This window comes from Streptopelia decaocto, assembly GCF_964273445.1.
Source record: "Streptopelia decaocto genome assembly, chromosome: 23".
Lineage (NCBI taxonomy): Eukaryota > Metazoa > Chordata > Aves > Columbiformes > Columbidae > Streptopelia > Streptopelia decaocto.
This window is the reverse complement of record NC_138678.1, coordinates 3,009,605-3,033,618: the sequence shown is the minus strand read 5'-3', so window position 1 is coordinate 3,033,618 and position 24,014 is coordinate 3,009,605. Positions and strand designations below refer to the sequence as shown.

The 24,014-nt window shown below is 63.6% G+C and overlaps 1 protein-coding gene across 1 annotated transcript; it reads left to right on the top strand.

Moving 5' to 3' along the window:
• Positions 1–16,722: 16,722 nt before the first annotated feature.
• On the top strand, positions 16,723–23,312 carry DLGAP3 (DLG associated protein 3; the record flags this gene model as incomplete). The annotated part of the gene is made up of 10 exons (XM_082071575.1): positions 16,723–17,739; positions 18,694–18,899; positions 19,356–19,422; positions 19,529–19,763; positions 20,212–20,552; positions 20,657–20,742; positions 21,402–21,826; positions 22,415–22,506; positions 22,657–22,800; positions 23,094–23,312. 10 exons carry the CDS (start codon positions 16,723–16,725, stop codon positions 23,310–23,312), a joined length of 2,832 nt encoding a protein of 943 aa, XP_081927701.1.
• Positions 23,313–24,014: the final 702 nt, after the last annotated feature.

The window sequence follows — 24,014 nt, the reverse complement described above, 5'->3', positions numbered from 1 at the left end:
CTGGGCCAGTGCGGGTCCAGGGCTGCTGGTGGGTGCTGGGAGCTGGCACAGAGCACAAGCCGAGCGGTGACTCTCACCATACATCCAGGCTCCATGGTACAGCCAGCCTGGCAGGCAGGGAGAGCTTTTCAGGGCTCTGGGGCTGGGTCTCTCTCCTCTCCTCACCTTCCTTCTCCCGGATGATTGGGTTGTGTTGGGGCAGCCAGTCTGGTCCACCCACCCTGTGCCAAACCTGCAGAGCAAGTTGGCTCTGGGACTGTTTGTCGCTCTCCATCCCGTGACATCCAGCCCTTCACGTCACCTCCTCCATGGGGCTCAGGGCCACACTGCCCACAGCGGGTCCCTGTCTGCTCCCTGGGCAGCCACGGAGCCCCGAGCAGACAGGAGACAGAGCCAGGCTGCTGGGTGCCTGCTGCTCCCGCAGGAATCCGGGCTGGGAGCAGAAGGCCTCCCTTGGTGTAAATTGGGGCAGGATCTGGCTAGTAACGCAGATTCTCCTTTAGGAAATGGATGTCATTTCCCATCTATCTGGGTTCCTTGCTTCTGTGCTCCCAGTGTCCTCCCGCACGCGTCTGCAGCTCCCAGCCCCCCAGGACCCCATCGATGGGAGATGGACCAGGGGCATGGCCACTGGGAGATGGGCACAGCCACCCTCGGGAGTCTGGCAGGAGGCACGGCAGCCCTTTCTAAGTATTATTCAAGCGCCTGCAGGGCCAAGAGGGAAAAAATAGCCATCAAAGTGACTGTGGAGCATCCCTGGAGGGGCCTCTCCTGGCTGCGGGGGTGGTGGGAGCACCGGCACAGCGCAGGCGTGAGCCGTGTTTGGGGCTGCCCTGGGTGTTGTTACCTGCTGAGCCTGGGCACCAGGGCCGGCTCTGGGCATCCCTCCTGCAGGGGAATGAGGTGACAACCGTGGTGTCCCCATCCAGCCTGGGTGAGTTGATGCTGAGCCCTTGGTGCCCAAATCTCCCTCCCGAGTGCCCAGCGCTTGCAGAGAGCAGGGGGGAGCCCAGGCTGGGGGCCCCTGGGGGCCCTTCCTTCAGCCTCCCCATCACAAGTTCGGGGCAGGGCTGTGCTAGGACCTGTGGGATGCAGAGCCCGTACAGGAGCGGCTGTGCTGGTGTGTGGGTGTCTGTGGGTCTGTCCCCCCATGGGGGCTGGATCCGTCCCTGCGCTGGGGTCTTGTGTGGCTGGGGCTCCAGATCCAGGTTTTGCAGATGCTCGCATCTCTCCAACAAGCTGATCCGAAACCCTGGATCCCACCCAGCCAGAAATTGGGATCTGGAGCCAAAGGTGATTCTTGGCCCTTCTTGACATCAGCGGCAAAGCTAAAATCTGGATCCGAGCGGTGACATGAGGAGCCTGGATCCAGCTTGTGGCTTGTGCTCCTTCTGCCCATCGAACTGGGTTTCCTGAAATAGCCTGGTGAAGACCAGAGCCCGGCAGGGACCGTATGACAGGTCGCCAGGGGTGTGGAAGCCCCACCGCGATCCTGGCTGCCTGCTTCAGGAGGTTGGCAGCCAGCAATAATTGTAATATACGGTGCCATTGCCGGAGAGCGCAGCGCTGGAGAGCTAAGAATAGCAGGCGAGACGTGCCGGCAGCCGGGGGACACGTGGGGAGGGCTGGGGACCGGGGGTGCACGGTTGGATGTGTCCCGGGGGACACCCCAGTGATGGGATGGGTGGAAGTGGCTGCTCGCCTCCCTCATCGGTGGGAGGACATCCCTGCGGTGCAGGTGGCACAGGGCATGGCAGGTGCCAGCGGAAGGTACGGGGACGTGCCGAGCAGTGCCTGGTGCTGCTGACCCTGCGTAGCACCCTTCAGCGTGGCCTCAGGGCTCTGCTGTCCCCAAGAGCTGCCTGTGAAGCCTGTGCCACCAAAGTGCTCTGTGCCCTTGGCATTGTGGCCGTCTGGATGGCCCTGTGACAGCCACTACCCCAGCAAATGGCAGCATGGGGGGGGCACCCCGGGATGAAGGAGAGGGCCAGACTCTGAGTGCAGCATCCCACACTCACCTCCCTCTCACTGGGCAGGATCAAGCCCCTTCTGCTGCCCCTGCCCTGCCCAGCACCCAGGGACCGTACAGCATCAGCCATGGGGGGATGGAGGGGCCGTGGCGCCGTGGGCACACGAGCTGAGCCGTGAGCAGGCCAGGCTGCTCTGTGCCAGCCGTGGCGGCAGCACGTGGCAGCGGAGCAAGTGCCCATCAGATTAAGGAGAATTAATTTGTACTTTCCCTGTTTCCACGGGGCTGGGGGTGCTGTGGGCGCCCGGTGTCCCCCTTCCGCGAGCAGCTGTGCTCCCGCAGCTCCTGTGTCAGCTCCTCTACAACCTGTCCTCAATCCTAATTAGATTTTCCATGTTCCCCCCCCATGAGCTCACTCCTTCCCAAATGCTGGAGCGGGAAGGAGCCATGACATGGTTTCTAATCAGCTTCTGAATTCAGATTTCTCTTGCCTGTTGGAGGAGGCTTCTCCCAGCCTTTGTCTGGTGCCGCCTGAGCAGGGTGCTGCTCTGCAGTTCTCCTTGATGCCGCGCCGGCAGCCGACGCCGGTGCCCCGGGGAGCCAGCGGCTCAGCATCGCACACAGAGGCAGCCGGGAGACCCTACAGAAACACGGCGCTGTTTGGAGCTGGGCACTTGTGAGAGCATCACCAGCACCCACAGACCCTGCCATGGGTGGGAGCCAAAGCGGGCGGCCCCCCCGCCACAGTGTGGGGCTGGCAGGTGCTGGAGCTGCTGCGCGGTGCTGTGCCGGGGGTGCTGTGCTGGTTCTGCCGACTGCTCCTGGCAAGCACCAAGCACCACTGCTGCTCTTTTCCTCGGGCTCTCTCTACCTCGCTCCCGCACGTCTGGCTGACGGGTGCAGGAGCGGGTACCGTGCCCCACGTGCCCGTCCTGGCACAGCTCCACTGCGGCCGGTGCATTGCTGGGTTTGGCTCCTTCCCCGGCACCCGGACCTTGTCAGCAGCGAGTTGTGGCTCTGAGCGAAGCCAGAGGATGCAAACACTTCCCAGCGCTGCCAAGCCCCAATTAATAGCCCGTGAATCATGATGCCGTTGGAAGAGCAGATGTTTGTGGCGTGGTTGCCAGCGCTCGGCGTTTCACTGAGGGTCTGTTTGGCCTTAAACCGGCAGCTCCGGGCGGCAGGCGGTGGTGGGAGCCTCGCTGCCTGCCTGGCCCTCTCCCCTGGTGGGGCCAGGAGCCGTTTGGGCTTGGAATTAGCTGAAGTTTTTGGTGGGCAGAGCAGAGCGGGAGAACAGCCTGTCCGTGGGCGTGTGGGGGTGCCGCTTCGGAGCGAGAGGACTGCGAAAGCTGCAGGTACTGAATCCCAGCATGACGCCCAGTGGGGGACCTGCCAGTGTCCCATCCCTGGTGCTGTGGCGTTGGCCTGGGACACCCCCTGTCTCTGCAGGGGGCTGGAGGGGCTACAGTGGGACTGGGGGCCCTGGAGATGGTGAACTGGTTGTTAATGGGGATATGCTACATGTCTTGGATGTGGCTTGGCCAGGTTGGTGTCCACAGCCAGAGGGTCAGGGTGAGACCCCGTGGCAGTTGATGCACCCAGGCTGGTGTTGGTGCAGCTGAGCCGAGGGGTCTCTGTGTTTCATGTCATGGTGTGTCTGCCCTGGGCCCCCGGGGCCCTCTCTGGGAGCGGGGGAGGCACGGTGGGTGCCAGCGGGTGTCAGGGTGCGGGGGCTGGTGGGGGTGAGGGCTGCGTGCAGGTGCTTGCGGGGTGCAGAGGAGTGGGTGGGTGTGGGATGCCGTGGGTGGGAGTGGGGGGTGCAGGAAGTGCAGCGCTGCAGGAGGTGTGCACGGCTGTGGGAACATCCAGGTGCACAGGGATGCGGAGTGGTGTGTGTCCGTCCCGGCGTGCAGGGCTGTGTGTCTGTCCCGGCGTGCAGGGCTGTGTGTCCGTCCGTCCGCGCACGGCGATGCAGCGGGGCGGTCCGTGGGCGTGCGGGTGCTGCTGGCGTGGGCAGCCCCTTCCCGGGGGTGCGGGGCTGTGCGCGGGGGTGGCCGGAGCGCGCCGGGGAGCGCGCGTGGGTGTGTCCCCAGCGTGCGGGGGCGCCGGCTCCGCCCCCGCCTCTCGCCGCCTGCAAGGTGCCGGTGTCGGCCCAGGCGCTGGGAGCGTGGCCACCGCCACTGCCGTGGGTGGCCGTGACCCCGGGGACGCCGGTGGCCGCGGCATGGGCAGCCTGCGGGGGTTTCGCAGGAAGAGAGCGAATCCAGCCGCCGCGCCGCTTCCGTCCTCCGGCTCCTGCCGAGCACAGACGGGCAACTTCATGGCTTAGCGGCAGCGGTGGGTGAGTGGGGCGGTGGGGGCAGAAGGGGCTGCCCGGTGGGAGGGGAGCGGGGCTGGCTGTGTGCCGGGGGTCCGTGCCTTGCAGAGCCCGTCTCCCAGGAGAGCCCGCGGTGCCGGTGCAGCGGATGCGCTGGTGGGGGGAGCCGAGTCCCCCTATCTGGGCAGAGTGGGAGACCCCCAGGCAGCCCCCACTCCCGCAGAGCTGCTCCTAACCCTTTCCTGGCCAAGTCCTCCTCCCCGGGAGCCACCTCCTCGTCTGGGTGTGCAGTATATGGCTCCCGGCCAGCCCTCCCCAGACAAGCCTCGGCACAGCCTCGGAGCTCACCCGGCTGGGATGGGGACTCCCCGCTCCGAGCTCTCTGCTCCCTTTCCCTGCGCTGGGGGCTGTGTCTGCTGGGGCCGGAGAATGCGTGCATGGGGGCTGTGCCTGCGCTGAGCTCACCCTTGGGGACACAGGATGCTCAGCCCTGGGGACATGGTGGTCTCCGTGCGGGTGTTTGCTCAGGATGGGGGAGGTGAGACCCCGCTGCTCCCAGCCCAGCTCTGCACGGGGCCACACTGTGCTGGTTGTCCCCAAGCCCGGGAGCAGAGTCCCAGGGTGGCCAGGCTGAGCGTGTCCCAGCGTGTGGGAAGCAGGGCAGGGCTGCACCTCTGTGTGTGTGAGGGACGAGGTCCCCTCTGTGGTGTCGGTGTGTTGGCCCATGGATGGAGCTGGGGAGCCCCGGCTCTGCCTGCCTGCCAGACGGCCCTGCTGCCGGCGAGCGGCACAGCCGGTGCCGACATCTGTGCTTCGAGCCCTGCCTGTCTTTGGTTCACTCCTTGGCACAGTCACAGTGGCAGTCGGGTCCCTCTGTGCCTCTCCATGCTTGTCTCCCGTCATCTTGCTTCTCACTGAGATGAACCTGTATCCTCTGTTGTGTTTTCTTGGTGTGGAAACTGAGGCAGGAGGGAGGGAAGCAGCAGAGCCCTCACCCGATCCCCACCATCCTCAGGCTCAGTCCCACGCCTCACCTCGGGTTGTTTTTTTCCTGCTAAGCGAGTGATGCCAAGAGCCGGGGGGGAGCAAGGGCGTCCCGGGACACAGCCCAGGGCCATGGCTGCCCTGGGGCCCTGGAGCCGCCCGGCTCCTCCTGCCGCCGCCTGGCGCGTCCCTGGCCTGGGGCTGCGGGGCAGCTGTCTGCGGCGGGCGCTGCCGGGCAGCAGGTGCCGCTGGGTGTGGTGGTGGCCGTAGGTGCAGTGGTGGTGGCCGTGGTGGAGTGGTGGCAGCCGTAGGTGCAGTGGTGGCCATAGTGGCCAAGGCGGTGGCCATGGCGGTGCATGCTGGTGGCCGTGCTGGTGGCAGGCGGGCGCTGTCCGCGGTGCTGATCACTCTGCGTGGCCAGACAGGACAAGGGGCAGCATCCTGGCCCCTCGGTCTCCCCGGGGCTGTGATGGCCGTGCTGGGGCTCGGGGTCCCCCCAGGCTCCTGGGGACATCCCAGCCTTTGATGTGCGGCAACTCCAGACAGAGCTGGCGGGACGGGCAGCCAAGCTGTGGCCGTGGCTGTCACCCCACGCCCTGCCTGTGGGGCTGGGCATGGCCTGCCCACCGCTGCCTGCCCCGCTGCGCAGGTCGGACTGGGACCGGGTGCCACCAGTTGGGCTGGGAAGTGGGGCAGGGCAGAGCGGCCACCTGGGAACATGGGCCACCAAGGCTCCATCACACCCTGCTAGGTCTGGGGCAGGCTGGAGAGGTGCTGCCAGCTCGGTGGGTGCAGGGTGGCCAATGTGGGACATTATGCCCACCTGCACCCCCTGGAGACATGTGCCCAACGACAGTGCTGGTGTCAGTGCTCCCAGCACAAAATGTCAAATGATGCAAATGAGGCTGCAGGAACAGCTGATTGAAGGGCCCTGCCCCGCCTCAGAGTTGCAATCAAATATGCAAATGGATCCTGAGGAGGCTAGTGAAGGCTATTAATAGCGGGGGATGAGGCTGTGAGGAAGCATGGTGTTCCTTGGGAGGATGAGGCTGTGCTGGCTCTGTGTGTCCCTCTGCCCTGCATGTGTCACCTGGGCAGGCACCTTGGCTGGGTCACAGGTGGTCCCCGTGGGAAGCCCAGGGACACTGGCTATTGCTTTGCCCGCTGTGACCCTTTGTGGGACCGGTGCTGCCCCTGTGCCTGCGCTCCTGTGTGAACAGTGCTTGTCTCCATGTCAAACAGCTGAGGAATCTCCCGGGGAAAATCACATTCATTGAAAACACCGAGCTGAGGTTTTCCCCCTGGTGAGTCTAATCTTGGACACAGAACAGTTATGTACCCGGGGGCACCTGGGTGCTGCTGGGGGGGTTACTGTGGCTTGGTCTGGTGGAGGGACCCAAAGTAGGTGTCACTGTTTGGGTGTAGGGAGGGGGCTGGGAGGTTCCTCCTGGCCCCCCACCCTTCACCCTTTGCTTTGATCTCCCCTTCTCCCTCCTGGTTTTCTTCCATTGCCATTGCGACACAGGATGTCCCTCCTCTGCCAGCTCCAGTGCCAGCACGAGGCAGGTTCCCACCATGGCACTGGTGGGGACTGTGCTGTCCCCAGTGTCCCCAGCCGGTGTAGGAGGCTCAGTGTGCTTGGGCCCCCACTGCAGCCTCTCTGCCCTGTCTCACGGGATTTGGGAGGTGGGAACCACCTGACCTTTTTAGAAAATTGTGGAAGTAAGGCTGGAGACAACAGTAACTAATTATTTAAAATCTGAAACTGGAATAATTAGCCCAATTAACAGTCTCAGGTGATGTCTTATTCCATCTGATAACGGCCTGAGGAAGAAGGAAATTAATTAATCCATCAGCCTGACGTTTGTAGGTCACTGCCAGCTCCTCATGCCCGCCTGGGCAGGAGCAGGGGTGGGTTGCGGTGCTTGTCCCGCTGGGTGCAAGGGGTCTGTGGCTTTTGGGGGTCTTGGTGCAGAAGGGGGAGCTGCAGTGAGTCCAGGCACTGGCTGGGGGAGGTGATTTGGGGATTCATGGGTGGGGGAGAGGCTGCTGTGGTCCGAGGTCGGGGTGATGGGCAGGGGGACGGGGCTCGGTGTCCCCCAGGACCGCTGCCAGTGCAGGTTCGTTAGCGAGGCAGCAGCTGTAGGCCTTTAAGGTTGCTGTGGAAACGGTGCTGCTCGTTACCGGGAGGAGCCTCCTGCTTTCCAGGCAGGGCCCCCCCATCGCTGCGGGTGGGGGGACCCCCACCCTGCACACCTGGGACCGCACAGACCCCCGGGTCTGTGGAGGGACATGGCGAGGGCACGGCCGTGCACAGGCAGGCGGGTGGTGTTGGGTGTGCAGCTCCCACGGGGCAGGTCCCCTCCTGTCCCCTCCAGCATGGGCGCCCCACCTTGTCCTTGGTGTGGCTGGTGGTGCCAGGCAGGGCTGCACATGCATGGACACGCATGGACATGCATGCATCCCTGCATCCCTGCACAGTGCGGATTGCCAGTGTGCACACCTCCCCGGGCAGCACAGTCGTGTCCCCGCAGCCCCTGGGGACGCTGTCCTCGCACCTCTGCTGTCACAGCAGCATGCACACATGCACAGGGACCCAGCTGGCACCAGGGCCGTGGGTGCCGCGCTGCCAGCCCTCCCAGCACGGCGCGGGGTGCAGAGCGTGCCGCGGCAGAGCCCCCGACCGCAGCCCCACGGGCGGCTCGGGGAGGCCTCGGTGCTGCTCTTAGCTCGTGGAGTTTTAATGAGGTAAACTGTCTAAAAAGCTCCGTTTGCCCTAAATGCCCATCCCTGCGTGAAGCTGCAGCGGCGCCGCACGGGCGCACCCGCAGCGGGACAGGGGCTGCGGGCGGGCACACGCTCCTGGGCCTGGCACGTGGCAGCGGCAGGAGGAGGAGGACGAAGGCGGTTTAGCACATTTGCAATCATTTCCCTCCTCCCCTCTAAGTTTACAGCTTACCTCAGTGGCTTATCAGCCTCCAATCTCATTAAATCAGGCAAATTGTAGCATCTGATATTTTATAGAGATTAAGGTGTGCGCCCAGACTCTATAATTATCAGCAAAGATGTATTTACAATACCTTGTTGCTAGTAAACAAAAAATAACTTCAGATCAAAGTGCTTTTACAGAGAAATAAATCTACCAATAGAGCCCCGCTGCGGCTGTGGGACGTCGGTGCTGCCCGGGGTGGGTGGGCAGCGCGGGGGCGGTTCGGGGATGTCCCTGGTCCCACGTGGCCACTGTGGGTCCCGTGGGCTGGGGCCACCCCTGGGCTGGTCCCTTGTGCCTGGGTGTCCCTTGCTGGCATCTCCCACGGGTGTTTTCTGGCACCCACCCCTCCGGCCGCGGTTCCACCAGGGATTTCCACCCTGGAGCCCTCCCCGCTCATCTGCGGATGCAGGGCTGGGATTTATTGGCATGAGCGTGCAGCGGTAGCACCTTGCCCTTCCATTTTTCAGCGCGGTGGGAGCGCTGCGGATTACCGATGCGGTGAGGCTGGTTTATTGCTGCCTGAAGTGGATTTATCTGCGTGGCCGGGCCCGGGCTCACCGCTGGTGTAAATCACCGGTTCGAGCCCTGGTGCGGTGGCTGCTCCCACCGGGACAGCCTGTTCCAGCCTCCCTGGGGGTTTCCATGGCCAGGCTCTCTCCAGGGCCATACACCATGTACCCCAGCTCTGCTGCCCTGTCCCTCCTCTGTCTCACTCTCCTGCCCGCTGAAACGAGAATAAAACGGTGATAATGCTGCAGACGTCCTCTGGAAAGGGCTCTGAGGCAGATGAAAAGCCCTACTTAAGAGTGAGGGCATTATTATTAATAACTCGCAGCAAAGCTGTAAATTCAGCCGACACAGCTATTACGGGAAATGAACCTGCTGCCGTGCAGGATCCAAGGCTGCACGGGACCGGGATGGGGACCAGGATGGGGACAGCAGCGTGGGGCTGGAGGGTTCTGTGCTGTTGGCTGGGTCGTGTCCACAGCTGTTGGGGCAGCACGATCAGCATGGGCAAAACCTCTTGGCAGACACCAGCTCCCTCTGAGCTCACTGGGATGATATCTCAGCTTTTCTGGAAAGGCTGGAGGTGTGAGGGAGGGGACGTGGTGCACGCGCCTCCCCCCCGCAGGAAAGGAGGTGGCTGTGGTCTGCAAGAAGGCTGAGGCCTGGCTGCAGCTCGGGACAGGGGTGACACGAGTGTGAGGGGACAGGCGACATGGTGGCGGCTGGACAGGACCTGCCGTGACCGTCCTGGCGCAGGCTGACTGTGCCCATCTGGGGAGCGCCCATAGCAATGTTACACCTTGGCAAAGGTTACATTAAAATAAAAATAACCTGGTGCCGTTCGTCACCTGGCGCCTGCAGCCAGGTCAGCAAAAGGGGAAGAGCTGCGGTGGCTCCCGCTCCGCCGGGATGGCTTCACCTCCAGCGCTGCCACCCCTGAGCGGGTGGCCCTGGGGCTGGTGGGATGTGGCACCCGGGATGGCAGAGCTGGGCAGGGGTACCACGGGGTGCCAGGGCCACGGCCATGGGCTTGTGGTGCTGCCTGTGCCCGGCTCGGGAGCTTCTGCGGGGGAACGAGCTTTGATATAAATATCTTTTTGCTCAGCACACGACCTACTTTCCAGACAATGCCATTAGCCTCCCGACTCCCTCATTCATCTTCTGCCATCCTCCCCCAGCCCGCCCCGCGCCGGCACCCACACCGGTGCTGCACTCCCGGCCGTGGTGCGGTGAGCCAGGAGGGGCGCCTGGCTCGGTGGCACCGTGGGGACACCCGTGCTGGGGCTTGGGGCCATCTGGAAGCCCCATCCCCATGAATAAGGGGGGCTTTTGCTGCGTGGCCCCTGCTCTGGCCTCGCAGGTGGTGGCCACGTCCCCTTGGGAGTTTCTGCGCCCCATCCTGAGGGTGCTCAGTTCTGTTATCCCTGGCTCTGGGGCCACGCACGTGGTTCATCCGGGGACAGTCCCACGGGAGCTCCCATGTGGGGGCAGAGGCTGTGCCGCACAGTTGGCAGCTGGCGGTTGGGATTGGGGGCAGTTTGGGCAGAGGGTGCCTGGTCGCACTGACGTGGGGCTGCCCGGCACCCCCGGTGACAGCCCTGCCATCAGTTTTCCCCCGAGAACTGGAGGCGCCTCCCCAGGAGGCAGCGTGGCCCCCGGGCCCACCGCCCGCACACCTCCACGTGCCCGGGGCTGAGCCCCCGCTCCTCCCCTGCAGCTAAAATTAAATATTCAATTTGTATTGCTGGTAAATCCTGTAAATCTCTTTTATCTCTAAGCTCTTGTAGCAGGAATATCAGTGGTGTAATCTGTGTGGGGGCCCATCCCGCTGCCCTTTGCAGCTCCCCGGTTTGGACCACGCTCCCCTTTCCCCAGATCTCCCCAGGGGATGCTGTGGGGCTGGTGGCAGAGCGGGACCCCGGTGACCATGGCAGAGCACCCCATGGCACCCACTGTGCCTGCTGCTGTGTACTGTCCCCACACTGTGCGTGATGGGGATACTGGTGTCCGCCGTGGTCCCACCAGAACATCCCTCATCCCTGCTGTGCCCCTGGCTCACCAGCCGTGTACCCCCCTTCGCTCTGCCCCCACACGCTAAGAGCATTGTGCAGAATTAATGTATTTAAATATTTAGGTTTTCATCAGCTTTGCAAATTAAGCCCATCCATTAAAGCGGCAGTTTGGGTCCTCTGCTGGCAAGCTGGGCTGTGCCGTGCCCTGGGCTCGCTGTGCCCATCCCAGCCCTGGCCCCGAGGGTGCCCGGGGGTGGGATACAGCCAGGGAATGGGGCACGGTGGCCCAGAGCATCCCTGCCAGTGCAGGGACCAAGGACTTTGCTTCCTCACTGTTCCCAGGTCCTGTTTGCTGGAAATCCTTTACTTGCTATTGGAAGAGCTGCAGGGCAGGACGATGTTGCAAAGGGAACCAGTTGGGATGGGTGTTATTTGAGGCTGGAGTGGTTGGTGCAGCTTGCTGGGGAAAGCAGGACACAGAGAAACACGGGTGGCAGTGAGAGCCCTGGCATGGCCAAGTGCCCGGTAGGAGCAGAGCTGGGGATGAAGGACCAGCCTGCCCAGGAGCTTGGTGGGGACAGGCAGAGATTGTTGGTGATAAGGCTGTGCCGCACTCAGCTCACCAAAGCAGCTTTGGAGTGATCCCCGGCTTAAGTCATTACACCGCGTGGCTGGGGAGATAAGTGGCTTTTTAAGCCTGGGCTGCGTGCAGGTGGGGAGGGCAAAACGGCACACGGTTGGGAAATGGGGTTCATCCAGCACCGCATCCAGCCGGGGGTCCTGGCACAGCCGGCAGTGCCTGGGGGGCTGCCATGGTCCACAGATGCCTGGAAAGGGTTCCCTGGTAGGAGCAGGTCAAACTCCTGGGGGTGCCCGGAGCCCGCTGCTCTGCTGGGTGCCCGGTGGGGATGGCGGCAGAGCCCCCAGGGCGAGCACAGGTGCTCCTGCTCATCCCTTTGGTGTGGATGAACATCAGGTGTGGATGAACATCAGGTGTGTAGGTCTCACGTCAGCTCTCCGGGATCCCCTGCACTTCCCCCCTTTCCACCGAGCTCTGCGGGGGCACCGGGGAGCGTGTCTGCTGCTGCTGGCCCCGGGCAGCGTGGGCAGATGTTGAGCGTGTCCGTGGGAGGGAAGCTGTCTGTGGGCATCACCGATGATGGGTGCTCAGCCATGCAGTGCGGTGCCCATGAACCCTGCGCCAGCTGGCGCGGGCTGGGGTCCCCGTGGCCCTGGGGGTCCCTCAGGGTGGTCTCTGGGCTTGGCCAGCTGTGCTCTGGCTGCTCTGGCCGTTGGGGTCCCAGCAGTCAGCTCCCTGTGCGCTGTGTCCCATGGGCAGGATGAGCATTTCTGGGGGGCCAAGGGGGCTGCAGGTGCCGGTGCCTTGGGCCAGCTCCCCCCGGCCAGACCTGCTGGCACGGTCCCTTCTCTGTGCCATTTCTTTCCTTCTCAGCCAATGTTTTTGGGGGTTCTGGCTGCCACCCCGGTCACTCCCCGCTTGTACAGGGTTTTGGAGAAGAGTCTCTTTCTTGAAGATCCAGGTTTGGGCTTTGCAGGGCTCCTGGCTCCGCTGGCTCCCTCGCACCCCCCAGCACAGGAACGTGGCTCTTGCCCTGGGGAATTCGGCTCCAGGGACCACGGTGTGTGGGTGTGCAGCGCTGGGCTGCGGGTGCTGTGCAGGGGATCCCGCTCCCCCGCAGCGGCGGTGGCATCTGCGTTGTGGCGGGGAGTCCCGGCGCTGGCGGCCGTGCCGGGATCCCTGGCAGCTGGGGCGCGTCGGGGCCGTATTTCCTCGCTCTGCTCCAGGAGTAATTGCTCAGACGGGGACTTGGGGCAACTCCCATCCCTCTCCCGGCATGGTAATGAGTCAAGAAGACTCAAAGACAAATGGCTCATTAAGAAGCAGTGCTGCATTGCAGGATTTTTCATCCCACCAACCGCTGCATCAGCAGAGGCAGCACCTCTCGCGCTCGCTCTCCCCAGCCCTGGAGAAGGAGCTGTCAGGCAGCTGGGGACGGTGCCAAAATTAATCATGTGCTTAATAACCTGCCCCTCCCGTCGAACGGCCTGTCCCCAGCATCCCCGTGCATGGAGCGGGGCGGCAGCGCTGGTTCTGGCCCTGGGGCACCACGGTTTGGTGCTTGGCAAGGGGGGACATGCTGGCGCTGAGCTGGGGAGATGCTCCCAGCATCGGGGTGCCGGGACCCCAGCCCTGCTCCCCAGCTCCTGGGCAGCGCGTTGCTCTCAGCAGCCTGGGCACACACTTCTTACTCCACTCCCATTTGCAATTCTTCAGCTGGTATTTGTCCTTCAGGACTTTAAAAATCTCACCTCACGCCGAATTTCCAGCAGCGGCTGGTTGGTTCCTGCTCCTCACAGCCGCTGTCGTTAACAGTAACGGGCTTTGATTTCCTGATTGCATTGAGCACATTACTGCGATCTTTGCATCCTGCTCGCTCCCTTTCCCTCCTTTCCCTCCTTTCCCTCCTTTCCCTCCTTTCCCTCCTTTCCCTCCTTTCCCTCCTTTCCCTCCTTTCCCTCCTTTCCCTTCCCAGCTCTTACCTACAGGTGACAAACCTCTCCCCAGTGCCGCTCTCCTCCCTGCCTGTCACAGCTAATGAACCATCGGTGAGCTGCTTTCAGCTAATTCAACTTTTAAGAAAATAATGACTCGGCGCAAAATTATGTACTAAATTAGGCGATCTCTTACTAAGCCCCTCTTCTTTTTTTTTTTCTTTCGCAGGCTGAGTAAATTTTACTAATACAGCCTAATAAAATAACAGAGCAATTAGTAATAAAATAAAATGTTTGCTTTCCACAATCCTTCTCGCTTACAATGAGCTGGGAAAAAAGTAAATAGATTAAAAGCACGATGGAAACAACCTGGCAGTATTCCATATTTATTTTCTTCCGACGACCATAGATCAGATTTGCTCAGCTCCTAAGTGGGAAAGCTGCTTTTTTTCTCCCAGGCTCCAGCTTGTGCGCGGCACCAGGCGCTCACGCTGTGTGTTTGTTCTCTCCTGCTTTCATCCCCAGCCATAAAGATCCCCAGCAGGACCCGCGCTGGCAAAACCTCGCGCTAATTTGCAAAGCAGAACGGGCCGAGCTCGCGTCTCTGCCGGGCCAGCGGCTGGGAAAAAACCCCTTTGCTCACGCCGGAAAGCCGGGGTGGCTTTGTGGAGCGTGTGGCCGGATCCGGAGCAAATCAAAGGCGACGGCGAGGTGGCCGCTGGGCCGGCTCCGGTGCCTGCTGGCCGAGAATTGCATAAGAGGATGGGGCTGGGGATGGTTTGGGGGCTAAGCTGGGCAAAGCACGTGTCGGCGGCCGCGCGGAGCCGTTCCCGGTGCTGCTGGCGCTGCCTGTGGGGCAGGAGGGACAGCTGGGCTGCTGCAGAAACACGCAGGGAGGTGGGTCTGGCTGGTTTTGGGGAGGAACACCCTTGTTCTTCCTCCCTGGGCTTCATCTTCCTCATCTCCCCCCCCCCCCAGAGCCTGCTGTCCCCAGGAGACCCCGCAGCGAGGAGCCGCCGTCACCGGGGCCATGAGGACAGCATCCCCCTGAGCGCTGGGCGGTAAGTGCCACCACGGCGTCACCGGGACCCTGGCGGGGGCTGCCTGGGAGGGCAGGGGGCCAGGACCCCCCAGGCATGAGGCCGTCAACCTCAGCTCTTCTTTGACCTGGAAATGTTGGCAAATCCCATCTTGCTCTGCACCAAAGTAGTTTGCCAGACCCAGCCATTGCAGTGGGGTTTTGCGGTCCTGTCACCTCCCCACTGGTGGTCCTGGAGCTGGAGGACCCCCTGAGTGTCACGGGGTCCACAGCGGGGGTTCAGGCTCAGGCCAGTCCCCACAAAACCACCAAGGCAGGATCTCACCAGGCGGAAGCAGAACCGCTGCTGCCAAATGTCCCCATGGGAATTGAAGGGAGGGGGCTGAATTTTGGTGTGGCCCGTGGCACTAGGGGTATGGGCCCCTGTCCCTTCACTGGCCATCACGGGTGGGAGACATGGCGGGAGCAGACGTCAGAGGGGGAATTGCCGGTGGGAGCTTCTCCAGGCTTCAGATGCAATAAAGGCAAGAAGTGAGTTATTTGTAATGGTAATTACGCTCTTCCAGTTTATCCTAGCACATAATTGTGTGGGCGGTAGGTTCCCACTGGTGGTAATTACCCTGGTGTTAAATGGCACAAAATTCAGCCGGGCTGGGTTTTTCCCCCCGTTTTGAGTCTGCGTTTCGGTGGCACAAATCCCACGTTCCCAGGGCTGCGCGACACAAGCTGCCATTGCATGGTGAGGCTCCAACTGGGGACAGGAGTGGGCTTGGTGGCTTCTCCTGCCCTCTGCATGTGGCCATCCCTGCCAGGACATGGGGATGGGGACCCTCGGCCACTCTGCCTGTGCTGAGACCCCCAGGATCACTCCCGACCCCCTCTCCATCCCCAGGGTGCCACAGGGACTGGCTGGTCCCTGGCCAGGGCACAGGCACCTGTGTGGCTTTGGTGAGCTGGTAGTGGCCAGGGCGTAGCATCCTTCACCATGGTGCATCCCCATCCTCTGCCCCATCCTGCTGCCCATGTCTGTGGCATTGCCGCGGTGCTGCCGCACCGGTGCAGTGATGGACCCAGTTCTGTTGAATTCCTCCTCTTGCTGAGCACAAACGCCCGCCGGGCTCGTGGTGACGGGCTGCTCAGCTATTCTGACTCCTTCCCGCCGCAGCGGCAATATTTGGATCAGCTGAGAGCTTCCCTCCCCGAGGAGGAGATGATAGCTCAGCTCGCAGAGGCAGAGCCGGGGCTGGGAATCTGTCTGTCTGTCTGTCCTGCCGGCTCAATCCTGGGGCAGCGGAGGCAGCCCCCTCCTGCGCTGTGCCCGCTCCTCAGAGCAGCTCTCCCGGGAGGGGAGGCATTTCTTCTTGTACTAGGCTGCAGCATCCTTGTGTTGAGATGCAGCAATTAGGGAGCCTTGTTAGAAGGAGACCGAGATGGGGAGGGTGTGGGGAGAGGCGCAGGACCGAGCCATCCAGCCGTGAAGCCGGGAGGAAGGTGTCGGCAGAGGCTTATTAGGGCAGACGCGTTCCCCGGGCGCTGCCGCGGCCCCGGCTGCCGCCCGCCGCCAGCGCTGGCATTGCCGCCCACCCCCGCGCCCCTGGGGGGGTCACCAGCCCCTCTCCTGTCCCAGGGCTCCTCGGGCACGTGGCCCCTCCATTCCCGCATGTCCTCATCCCTCCCGGCATCCCTCATTTGCAACCCCCACGTGTCTGATGACCCCAGGTACCATGGGAACCGTCCCACGGTCATCTTTGCCTACAACCAGTGGGGTAGCCGCCCATGGGTCTCCATCCACGGTCAGGCGTGGTGGCCGGGGCTGTGTAAGGAGGATGTGCTGGATGGAGACATCAGAGCGTAGCTCCCCCCACACCCCGCGGCAGCTCGTTAGCAGCTCTGTGAATCGCAACGGCTGAAAAACTCAGCCAGAACCGTTTTCCTAATGGAGAAACACTTCATAATATTTGGTGTTAGAGAAGAAAACAAGTTTCTGATGATGGCAGCGCATCCTCCCTCGCCGTCTGCAGGCTCCGTGCTGCCTGCATCGCTGCTGGCGCTGCCTTCTCCCTCCCGTCCCAGCTTTGTGCTGCCCTCTCGGAGCAGCCGAGCCGGGGGTGACCCCGGGTGCCTGGCCCCAGCGCTGTGCCCCCCTTGCCACATGGAGAGCCAGGTTTTGGGCACCCCAGCTTGGCTTTGCAGGGGCGCAGCTGGGGCTGAATCCTTCCCCGGGAGCTTCCCAGTACCCTTGGTTGGTTCCTGCATGACAGCCCTGATGTTTCGCCAGCCCGGGGGGTGCAGAGGGGAGCATGACGCTGTACCTGTCCTTGTCCCCACAGGTGAGCCCGCAGGGACAACCCTGCAGGATGCCGAGGCTATGGGGCGGGTGCTGACACCATGAAGGGCTACCATGGGGAGCGTAGCCAGTCACAGCCCTCCTCCTCCGGCCACCGCTGCCGCTGCGTCCCTGAGAACTGCCAGCATCCTGCCAGCTACGTCCAGCACGGCCTTGAGGGCCGCCCGCCGTACCTGCTCAGCCCCAGCGAGCCCTGTTCCCTGGAGCATCCCTTCTGCCCAGCGCGGAGCCCCGGCGAGTGCCCGGGCGGGCCCCTGAGCGAGCCGCCCTCCGCCAGCGCCAGCAGCACCTTCCCGAGGATGCACCACGCGCAGCAGCAGCCCTACGACTCCTGCGACGAATGCATGGCGACCGCCCACCCCGCCAGCAAGATCAACCGCCTGCCCCCCACGCTGCTGGACCAGTTCGAGAAGCAGCTGCCGCTGCACCACGACGGCTTCCACACGCTGCAGTACCCGCGGGCCGGCGGCGCCGAGCCCCGCAGCGAGAGCCCCAGCCGCATCCGCCACCTTGTCCACTCCGTCCAGAAGCTCTTCGCCAAGTCCCACTCCCTGGAGGCGCCGGCCAAGCGGGACTATAACGGCACCAAGATGGACGGCCGCGGGGACGGCTACCACCACCACCATCACCACCACCACCACCACCACCACCAGTCCCGCCACGGCAAGCGCAGCAAGAGCAAGGACCGCAAGGTGGACTCCCGGCACCGGTCCAAGATGATGGGCTGGTGGAGCTCCGACGACAACCTGGACAGCGACAGCAGCTACATGGTGTCCGGCCGGCACGCGGCCGACCAGGGCACCCAGTACTGTGTGGACGCTCCCGAAAGTGCCTTCAGAGACTTGACCTTGAAGAGTCTAAAGGGTGGCAGGGAAGGAAAATGCCTGGCCTGTGCCGGCATGTCCATGTCTCTGGACGGCCAGACGCTCAAGAGGAGTGCCTGGCACACCATGACGGTCAGCCAGGCCCGCGAAGCCTACCCCAGCACCGGCGGCACCGAGAAGACCTTGATGCTTCAGGAGGCAAAGGCCAAAGACCGAGCGTACCAGTACCTGCAGGTGAGGGGCCGGGCAGGGTGGGGGCTGTCACCCCGGGGACCACGGCGGCGATGCCACGGGGTGAGCTGGGGCTGGGACCCTCCATCCCAGCACCCTGGTCGCTGTGGGGATACTCCAGCTCCGCTCCATATCCCCAGCACTTGTGTCCTGTTCCACGGCTCCTGCGCCGGTCCCCACTGTCCCCGTCTGCCACCTCCTGCCCTGCTCCCGCTGGCTTTGGGGTCAGACCGGCTCTGTCAGCTCAGGGCTGCTGGTGGCCCTCCACACAGCTTTTATCCTGCTTGTGCCTGGCTGGGTGCCACCGCCTGCCTCGTCACCAGGCTCCCTTCTAGGTCACCCCCCTTCCAATTAAAAACTAATTAACTCTTCTCTCCTTTTCCCCGGGGAAGGAGACAGGGAGCAGCAATGCCGTGCTGGCCGGGGATGGGAGGCGGCTGGGGCCCCGCTCCGCCAGCAGCGGGGGCACTGGGGCAGGGTGACAGCCCTGCCACCACCCCCGTGGAGCCCAGGGGACACTGTCCTACTGCCACAGCCCAGTAAGGACCCCGTGGTGCCGGCACCAGCGGCACATGGTGGGACCGGCAGCTGCTACGTCAGCCACTGGCATGGGTGGGATTTGGCCCAGCCATGCCTGCCGGGGGGGCTGCGAGGTGGGAGCCGCTGTGCCGCCCCGGGTTTTGGGGGTACAGGGAGCTGTGGCTGTTAGGAGGAGTCGGCTCTCCTGGATTTAAGGGCTTTCCCAGGGAGGGCAGAGCCCCCAGGCTCTGTCCCTGCAGCTCCGGGGTGCTGTGGGGAGGGCAGGGGAGCCACACCGGCACATGCACGCCGGGTTTTGGCCACGCACACACGCCGGGCTTAGGCCGGCACATGCCATGCGGCCAGTGTGGGGCTCAGCTCTGTCCCGATGGCGGGAGCCCGGCCACCGCGTCCTCCCACGCTCGCCTCCTGCCCCAGGTGCCGCAGGACGAGTGGAGCGGGTACCCGGCGGTGGGCAAGGACGGCGAGATCCCCTGCCGGCGGATGCGCAGCGGCAGCTACATCAAGGCCATGGGCGATGAGGACAGCGCCGACTCGGACGCCAGCGCCAAAGTATTGCCCAGGGCGGCCGCGCGGCGAGACAGCTACCGCCGCTCCTCCAGCGCCGACCAGGCCAGGACCAAGTAAGGGCTGTCACCTCCTGGCCCCGTCTCAGCACCGCGGGTGGCAGTGGGAACATGGGCTGGGGGTCTCCAGGAGCTTTAGCTGCGCTTGGTGGGTGCTGGGGGGTCGCGGCTCTGCTGGGCTTTGGGGTGAGCAAAGGTTGGGGAGGATGGGTGCAGTCAAAAGGAAATGACAGGGATGTCACCCAGTCCTGGTGGGTGACAGGCTGGCTCCTTGCCCCTGGCCTCGCTGTGTATCCCTCCAGTGGCTCCGCAGCGCTGGGGGACAGGTCTGTACCCCAGGATGGCATTTTGGGGCAGTTATGAGCAGGGGCTGGCAGGAGCATCGTTGCGGCTGCGTTTCCGATTGCTCTGCTGGAATGTGTTGCTTTTGGTGCCATCCCTTCTATTCCCGCTGTCTCTCATTAGGTTTGCAAGTAGGCACTATTCTGATTCATATATCTGTAACTGTCCCAGCTGCTGCACGCCACCGCGAATGCTCCCGCGGGGACAGGGCTATGGGCGTTCCTTCACCACCGGCCAGGTAGGGTCCCATGGAGCAGGTTGGGGAAGGTCGGGGGTGGCAGATGCTCCTCTGAGCATCTCCTGCCCCACTCGCTGCCCCCCGCCTCACCCACCACTCTCCCCAGATCAACGACGAGCTGAACCACCAGTTCGAGGCCGTCTGCGAGTCGGTGTTCGGCGAGGTGGAGTCGCAGGCGGTGGAGGCGCTGGACCTGCCCGGCTGCTTCCGCATGCGGAGCCACAGCTACCTGCGCGCCATCCAGGCGGGCTGCTCCCAGGACGACGAATGCCTCTCGCTCTTCTCCATGTCGGCCCCCGCCGGGCCGCCCATCACCAGCAGCATCCTGAAGCCCAGCACCTGTGAGTCCTGGGGGGTTTTGGGGGGGCTTGGCCGTGCAAGGGACCCCCGTGTCTCCCCGCCTGTACCCGCCAAGGGTGCTGCTGCCCCTGCTCCTGCCCCCCGCCCTGGGCGACCCCCCGGCACAGGGTGTGAGCATCCCGCTGGTGGCTCAGCCCCAGTCACAGGGCTTTTCTGTGTCCCCAGCACCTGTCTGCCATTCCCTCCTTCCTTCCACTTCTTTCCTCCCCACCTCTGCCCCTGGTTGGGTGTTGCAGCAGCGTGGGTCTGGGGTGCTTTCCAATCCCTTTCTGGGGATGAACTGGCCAAACAGCCCCTCTGAGCTCCAGCTCAGACCTCAGGCAGCCGAGGTGCAAAACCCTGTTCCCCCGGGGTCCTTGTTTGCGGCGGGAAATGAGCAAGTGTCTGTGTTTTCACGCGCCTTTTCATCCTGCGCCTCTCCCACAACAGCCTTCAGTTACAGAAAAGCTCCACCTCCCATCCCTCCAGGAACCAAAGCCAAACCCCTCATCTCTGTCACGGCGCAGAGCAGCACCGAGTCCACCCACGAGAGTTACCTGCCCAGCGAGGTTGCCCGCAGCCCCGCCTGGTCCAAAGATGCCGCGGCCCGTTGCAACTCAGCCGAGAGCCTGGAGAGCTCCAAGGTGACGGCCGTGGCCCTCGACCTGCCCCCGGTCCAGCCCCGTGCCGCTCCCAAGCCCTCCACACTCATCATCAAGGCCATCCCCGGCCGGGAGGAGCTGAGGAGCTTGGCTCGGCAGCGCAAGTGGCGTCCCTCCATCGGCGTCCAGGTGGGCTTCTCTCCTCCCCCCTGCCCGAGCGATGTGGGTGATGCTGAGCTGCCGTGCTGCATCTCGGGGCCGCCCTCCAGCGCTCTCCCTTTGCCCCTCGGCAGGTCGAGGCCATCTCGGACTCCGATACGGAGAGCCGGAGCCAGAGGGAGTTCCACTCCATTGGGGTGCAGGTGGAAGAGGACAAAAGGTACCGTGGGGTCGGGCTGGGCTGAGAGCTGTCACACTTGCTGCATGGGGGGCTGTGTCCCCGTGGGGCTCCCTAAACTGTCCTGCAGCATCTCCTCCCTCTCTCATCTGGCTGTGGCCCCCAGAGCTCAGCACCATTCCCAGCTGGATTCCCCTCTTGGAGCAGGATCTGGCCTTCCCTTTACCCCAGGGATGGGGCTCCCCTGCTCCCACTCTGTGCTTGGAGGTTCTTTGCTGGGGCTCAGCGCCAGGGCTCGAACCTGGCCCAGGTGCAGATGAAACCTGTGGGCTTTTCTGCAGGTAAACACGATGTTTTGGCTGGGGTGGGAGCACTGTGTGCTGAGACCTGCGCAGCCCACGGGAGGGGAGCTCCGGCAGCGTGCCCACGCAGCCCCGGTGCATGGTCCTCTCCATCCGCGGTCCAGCGCCAGTAGCCATGGAAATGGGCTAAGAGCAGAGGGAATGAGGGACCGGCGGGTTCCAGCTGCTCAGGGCTGTTGCCACGGTCCCAAATACTCCAGGATCCAGACCAGTGTCCCCAGCCCCATCCTTTCTGTGGGCACCCTTGTCCCTGCCCGCAATGGCACCCGGTGGGAGGATGGGGTGGCAGGACTGTCCTTGCTGGCCACCAGTGTCCCCACATGCTCTCGCTGTCCCCAGGCGAGCGCGCTTCAAGCGCTCCAACAGCGTGACGGCGGGCGTGCAGGCAGACCTGGAGCTGGAGGGATTCGCCGGGCTGGCCGTGGCCACCGAGGACAAAGCCCTGCAGTTCGGGCGCCCGTTCCAGCGGCACTCCTCGGAGCCCGAGTCCGGCCGGCAGTACGCCGTGTACAAGACGGTGCACACGCAGGGGCAGTGGGCGTACCGGGAGGACTACCAGCTGCAGTACGACACGGTGGAGGTGCCCCGGCGGGACGCCTGGATGGAGCGGGGCTCCCGCAGCCTCCCCGACTCCGGCCGTGCCTCCCCCTGCCACCGCGATGGAGAATGGTTCATCAAACTGCTGCAGGCAGAGGTGGAGAAGATGGAGGGCTGGTGCCAGCAGATGGAGAGGGAGGCTGAGGACTATGACCTACCGGAGGAGAGTGAGTTGGGCAGACTTGTGGGGTCAGGAGGTTGTAGCGTGGAGGATGTTGGTCTCTTCTTCCAAGTAACAAGCAACAGGATGAGAGGAAACGGCCTCAAGTTGCGCCAGGGGAGGTTGAGGTTGGATCTGGGGAACAATTTCTTCCCCAAAGGGCTGTGGGGCATTGGAACAGGCTGCCCAGGGCAGTGGTGGAGTCACCATCCCTGGAGGGTTGGACATGGAGATGAGGTTCTCAGGGACATGGGGCAGTGCCAGGGGTGGTGTAACAGTTGGACTCCATGATCTTGAGGGTCTTTTCCAACCAAGATGAATCTGTGATTCTAGGAGGGACTGGAGGGCACAGCCACGGTCCTGCTGTGCTCCCACTCTGCAGCACCTCCCCTGCCAAGGCTGAAGAGTTTGGGTGGGGGCAAGAAACACCAGGAAACCCTCAGGGACCAGAGGGGTCTGGAGGAGGGAGGAGACCCCACATGGGTTGGGGGCGTCTGGGCTGTCCCACTGCCCCGAGGGGGTGCAGGTCCCCACTGCGCAGGGCAGGGGCTCTGTGCCCCATGGGAGCGCTGACCATCTCCTCTCGCCCTGCCAGTCCTGGAGAAGATCCGCAGCGCCGTGGGCAGCGCCCAGCTCCTCATGTCCCAGAAGGTGCAGCAGTTCTACCGCCTCTGCCAGCAGAACATGGTGAGTGCTGGTCAGCGTTCTCATACCCGTAACCGGTGGAAAAGGGACTTTGGGACAGAGATCCTCCCAGCAGCATGGGGGTGAGCTGGCCACATGGCCAGCAGAGCCGATGTCCCGTGGATAGACGTGGCTGACGCTCTGTCCCTGCAGGATCCCAACGCGTTCCCCGTGCCCACCTTCCAAGACCTGGCCGGCTTTTGGGACCTCCTGCAGCTCTCCATCGAGGATGTCAGCATGAAGTTCGCGGAGCTCCAGCAGCTCAAGGCCAACGGGTGGAAGATTGTGGAGCCCAAGGTAAGGGCGGCACTTGTCCCGCTGGCACTTGTCCCCTGTCACCTCTCCCTCCCTCCTCCCCAAGCACATCTGTGCCCAAACAGCCGCTGCTGGGCTGTCACCAGCCACTGCTTCTAGAAAATACTCGTGAAAACAAACATCTGGGGAAAATGAGGCTAATGAAGGGGCTTTGGCACCCATGGCAGTGCCGTGCACGGAGGTGCACGTGTCCGGCTGTGCCAGTCCTGCCGGGATACTCATTCCCTGGAGCTCCCAGCCTCACGCCCACCCTGAAACCCCCGTTGTCTGTGCAGGAGGAGAAGAAGGTGCCTCCCCCGATACCAAAGAAGCCGCCGCGCTCCAAGGTGCACCCGGTGAAGGAGCGCTCCCTGGACTCGGTGGACCGGCAGCGGCAGGAGGCCCGCAAGCGGCTCCTGGCAGCCAAGCGAGCTGCCTCCTTCCGCCAGAGCTCGGCCACCGAGAGCGCGGACAGCATCGAGATCTACATCCCCGAGGCGCAGACCCGGCTGTGACCGCAGCCGCCGCTTTTCTACCCGGACTGGACGGCGCAGCCGTAGCTCACTGTGATGGGGGCCGCGGGGACACCCCGGGGCAGCTCTTGGCCCCGCTCACAGCTTTTCTCTTTTCTATCTTAGACCTTTTCGTGGATCCAACGGCGGGTGAACGCAAGCCCGGTTCTGCCCCGTCCCGTTGCCCCCTGCCCGCATGCCCCTGCCAGCCTCTCCCGGGGTCCGGGGCTCTCCCTCCCTCTGTCCATCCTCCCTGGGGCCATGTCCCAGCTCAGTCCCCTTCTCACCCCCCAGACCTTCTGCACCCCCCGTGTCCCAACTGAGAGGTGACCCTCAGCTCCCGGCCCCGCCGGGTTGGAGGGGAGGGGGCTGCAGGCAGGCCCCCCGCCTCTCTGTACTCAGTGCAATCCCCCCGGTGCGTACCGGGGATGGGTCCCCAGAGCCCCCCAACCAGAGCCCCCCCAGCCCCACTCCCGGCTCTGCCAGCACGAGGCTTCAGGACACGGCTGGGACAAGGGGCTCCCCCGCCTGCCTCCTGCTCGGGTGCCATGGGGGGCTCCTTCCCCTCTATACATATATAAATATAACCTGAGGAATAAACCAGAAACTCCACGTGACCAGCGCTGTGTTCTGGCTGGTGGGATGCACCAGAGCAGCAGAAATCCCCCGGTCACGGTGAGCCGCCCCGCTTGCCTTGCCCAGAGC